Genomic DNA, 3,977 nt, shown 5'->3' on the forward strand with positions numbered 1-3,977 from the left:
CCCCCCCAACCATAACATTATTTCTGTTGCTGTTTCACCACTGTCATTTTGCTACTGCTATGAATCAGGCGACCCCTGTGAAAGGGTTGTTTGACCCCCAAAGGGGTCTTGACCCAAAGGTTGAGAACCGCTGGTCTGTGGCTATGCATGTGCACTGGAGGAGGGGTCACGTGTGAGGGGCGGATGGGGAACAGCCCTGTGAGGAGCCCTGGTAGCTTAGTGGACAACAGGTCAGGCTGCTACTCACAGGGCCAGGGGTTTGAGCCCACCAGCAACATCTATGGAGAAAGGCAAGGCTGTCTGCCCCTGTCAAGATTCACAGCCTGGGAGAGCCACAGAGGCAGTTCTGCTTGGTCCACGGGGTTGCTGTGAGTTAGGATCCACTTGAGGGCAGTGAGCTTGTTTAGGGGGACGTTTTCTGTTAAAACCACCCTTCCAGGTAGGCGCCATTCTTGCCCCACCTGACAAGGATGCAGATTCAGAGAGGTCGTGTAACAGGAATGCACCTGGGCAGCAGGCAGGTGGAACTAGAATGTGAGCCCAGGTGGAGTCGGCCACAGCCCCTGCCAGACCCCTGAAGTTAGTCACTAAATACCAGCGTGCCCCGTCGGCCCCTGGGGGGTACAAATGGTCACCATGCTACTGGCCCCAAGGCCGGACATTGGATGACACTCAGGGAGCTCTCTGCAGAAAGGATGACACTCAGGGATCCCTTTGCAGAAAGGCAGAGGGTGGTCTACTTCTGAACAAGCCACCACGGAAGCCCCTGTGGAGCCCAGTGCTTCGCTGACCATTGTGGGGCTGCCGTGTGCTGAGCCATCTTGACGGCAGCTGGTGGGGTGCCTCCCGCCCAGCATCCAGAGGAGGAACCGGACAGCAGACAGGGGCTCAGGTATTTATTTCAGGAAACATACCAAGAAGTGATCTCCTGTGAAGGGTGCGCACAGTGGGGCAGCGAGCCCTAGGGGCCTCTGAGCCAGCCCCACACCCCCTTTAGGCAGCAAAAGCAGCAACACCCCCACTTCACAGAGCAGTGCCTGGAAACTCAGAGAGGTGGAGTGAGTGCCCCAGGGTCATACAGCATACAGTGGATGAGGCCTGGGTGTGTGGTGGGGGGCCCTTCCTGGCTCAGGTGGACGGGAAGATGAGGAAGCCGCTGAAGATGCTGTCTGCCTCGGCGCCATGGTAAATGCGACCCTTGTTGGGGTCCCTCTCAATCCAGACCTGGTCGCCCTGCTGGAGCTGAAGCACCGTGCTCCCGGAGACCACCTGGAAGAGCTCCTTGCTGTTGGTCTCGCAGAAGCCCAGGGAGCGCCGGCCCTGGCTGCGCGTGGAGGACATGATGGACAGGCAGATGTCCCAGCGGGACACCACCTGGAAGATGAAGTAATAGTAGCCGGGCACGGCGCAGACAAAGAGGCCCGAGTGGTTCTGGTAGGGGCCCTCCTCATTGGTGATGACCGTGTCGAAGATGACCACGTTGCCGCCCAACGGGGGGCTCCTCCTCACTGCTGAGAAGGCTGGCCGAGGCTGGTCCCTGATGTTCCCCGGGTTTCCCTTGATGCCCCTGTTGCCTGGGAGGCCAGGCAGACCCGGGGGCCCGCTGGGTCCGGGGAAACCCATGTTGCCGGCTTTCCCAGAGGGCCCGGGGGCTCCCTCTTCTCCTTTGAGGCCTCGGATGCCTGTGCGCACACCAGCAGCTCCTGGGGGGAGGGAAGTCAGATGGGAGTGAGAGCCACACACACACACACACACACACACACGCACACACACACACTGTCTGTCCCTGAGGGTTCCCGAGGCTACACACACACACACCCCTCCCTGCACATCTTCACGGAGCAGAGAACTCCCTTGCAAACTGCGGACCTGTGCTTGATTGGGCCAAGGGTCGCCCACACGCCGCCAGGGCTGCTGCCAGGGACAGCCCCGTGCCCGCTACTCCTCAGAGGGAGGGCTCGGCCTGTGGGGTGGGCTGGCAGGGAGGGAGAGCTGGGGCTGTCTGGCTGTGTGACCTTGGGCAAGTTTCTAGCATCTCTGAGCCTGGACTTCTTCCTTTGGCCCATGGAGAGGAGCAGACAGACTTTTGGGCATGGCTCAGGGGTCACAGGCTGGGCCTGGCTTCGAAGTGCTGCTCGGCTCATCCTGCGGGTTTGCTCTCCGCTGGGAGCCGCTCCCTCCCGCTGTTGCTTTGCCGCCCGCCTCCAGTGCCTTTCCTTCAGCCCAGCTGGCTCTTGTTTTTGCCAGAACAGGACGGGGGTGGAGGGGCGGAATGGCAAGTGTGCCCGAGGAAAGTGTATTGACTCCTCTTTTTGTGCCAGCCAGCGGGTATTTCTGTATTTCACAGGTAAGGAAACAGGCTCAGAGAGGCTCAGCAATTTGCTTGCGGCCACGCAGCAAGGGTCTAAAGCCTGAGGCCTTAGTGGTTCTATTAACTGAATGGAACCACGGCCAAGGTTGCTGTACTGTTGCTGGGCCCCTCCTTTCCTAGCTCAGAGGAAGAAGAAGAGGAGGGGAAGGGGCCTCAAGGTCTGGGCCCTAACTATGCGAGGAAGGCTTGCCCCCTCCCATGCTCTGGTCCCTGAGGGTAGGGACCTAAGTAGATTCCTGTCTCCAGGTGCCTCCTCCAAGTCTGCACCCTAGAGGCTGGGCCAGACTGAGGCTGAGGGTCTGGGGTCCACGGGAGGCCTTACCTGGTTCCCCTCGGTCCCCCTTAAGGCCTGGCTGCCCGGGTCGGCCTGGAGTTCCAGCGGCTCCAGCCTTGCCGTCTGGTGCTCGGCACACGTCCTGGGTGACCGTGGAGGCCAGGGACACAGCCAGCAGACAGATCACCAGCCAGCCTCCGGGGGTCCCCATGATGGCTCTGCAGAGATAAGGAGCCGGGTCTGGCAGGCTTGTTGCCTGTGTGCACACACCCCTCACTCACTTGATTCTGTGAACACAGGACGTGTGTACCCATTCCCCAAAGCACACATGCACCGCATGCCTCCTCCGGTACCCGCATGCCCACCCTCTGTCCAAAACCAGGGACCCTATACCTGGGCACACACAGAACCAGTCACACGGATGCACAGACACAACTGCGTACCTCCCCCCCTCTCACCACCACCTCCCCCACAGGACACAGTTCCCAGTCCAGTGCGCACGCCTGGACACACAAACAGGAACCCCAGTGGACTCCATCTGCCACCCCTGGACACTGCCCCCACGCACCCCCGTGGGGCACCCAGCCCACCAAGCATAGCTCTTATCTAACGAGCGCACTGAGCCAACAGTGCAGCCGTCCCTGGTCTCAGGCCTTCCCAGCCTCTAACCCACACACCTCCCCATCCCGTTGTGCCCGTGAACCCTTCACCACCAGCTCACGTGGCCCTTCTGCTGAGTTCAGACACCTCAGAATTCTCCCAGCACCCTGCATTTTGGGGGACAGGCCCAAGAACCCTGGTTAGAATGGGTAGCTCTGGATCCTGACCCCCTGACCTCCCTACAGCTCTGGGTCCATAAGTAAAGGTTCCCCCAGGCCTCCCACCCTCACACATAGTGGGATAGAACCTGCCTTGGTTGTCTAGCTCCCAGAGCCAACACACCTACTCCCCACCCCCAACCCCTCCTGCTCAGTCCCTGGCCTCACCTGCCTCTGGTCCTCACCTCCGAGGGGTGCTCCCTTCACCCAGGCCTTCTGCCTTCTGGGGCCCCTGTGGAGCACCCAGAAGGCTCTGGCTGCGGGCCGAGTTTCACATCCCTTCCTGCTTCCCCTTCTTCTGCACGGGACCTACCCTCGCCTGGGCCCCAGCGACCAGAGGATTTTGAGCAGACCTCAGCAAGATGGGGACTTTGGGTGTCTTGCCCTGGCCACAGCTGTGTGTGTGTCGGTGCCGCGAGACGGTGTCTGCCAGCAGCGGCGCCGCAGCTGAGTCCTGCGCAGGGCTGTGAAAATCGGAAGCACAGTGTAGCAGGACAGAGGGGGTCTTTTAAAA

At 60.7% G+C, this 3,977-nt stretch overlaps 1 protein-coding gene across 5 annotated transcripts; it reads right to left on the reverse strand.

Annotated features, from left to right (window-relative positions):
* Positions 1–881: 881 nt before the first annotated feature.
* Positions 882–3,720, reverse strand: C1QA (complement C1q A chain). Of its 5 annotated transcripts, none has more exons than XM_004705121.2 (3): positions 3,632–3,720; positions 2,694–2,863; positions 882–1,703 (listed from the first exon to the last, which is right to left on the reverse strand). In XM_004705121.2, the coding sequence occupies exons 2-3, from the start codon at positions 2,854–2,856 to the stop codon at positions 1,129–1,131; spliced, it is 738 nt and encodes a 245-aa protein (XP_004705178.1). In that variant the 5' UTR covers positions 2,857–2,863; positions 3,632–3,720; the 3' UTR covers positions 882–1,128. The 5 variants fall into 5 exon arrangements, with proteins under 5 accessions (XP_004705178.1, XP_045155025.1, XP_045155026.1 ...); XM_045299090.1 differs by having other exon boundaries at positions 3,649–3,716; XM_045299091.1 differs by lacking the exon at positions 3,632–3,720 and adding an exon at positions 3,367–3,420.
* Between the last annotated feature and the right edge of the window lie 257 nt (positions 3,721–3,977).

This window comes from Echinops telfairi, unplaced genomic scaffold (assembly GCF_000313985.2).
Source record: "Echinops telfairi isolate 266 unplaced genomic scaffold, ASM31398v2 ScPeMD7_7457;HRSCAF=8495, whole genome shotgun sequence".
Taxonomy (NCBI): Eukaryota; Metazoa; Chordata; class Mammalia; order Afrosoricida; family Tenrecidae; genus Echinops; species Echinops telfairi.

What these genes read in the sequence shown, in the direction of transcription:
- C1QA (XM_045299088.1), bottom strand. An exon ending in GGGGGACCGAGGGGAACCAG is followed by an intron (nt 1,704 to 2,693) that starts GTAAGGCCTCCC and finishes CCCTCCCCCCAG; the next exon opens with GAGCTGCTGGTGTGCGCACA.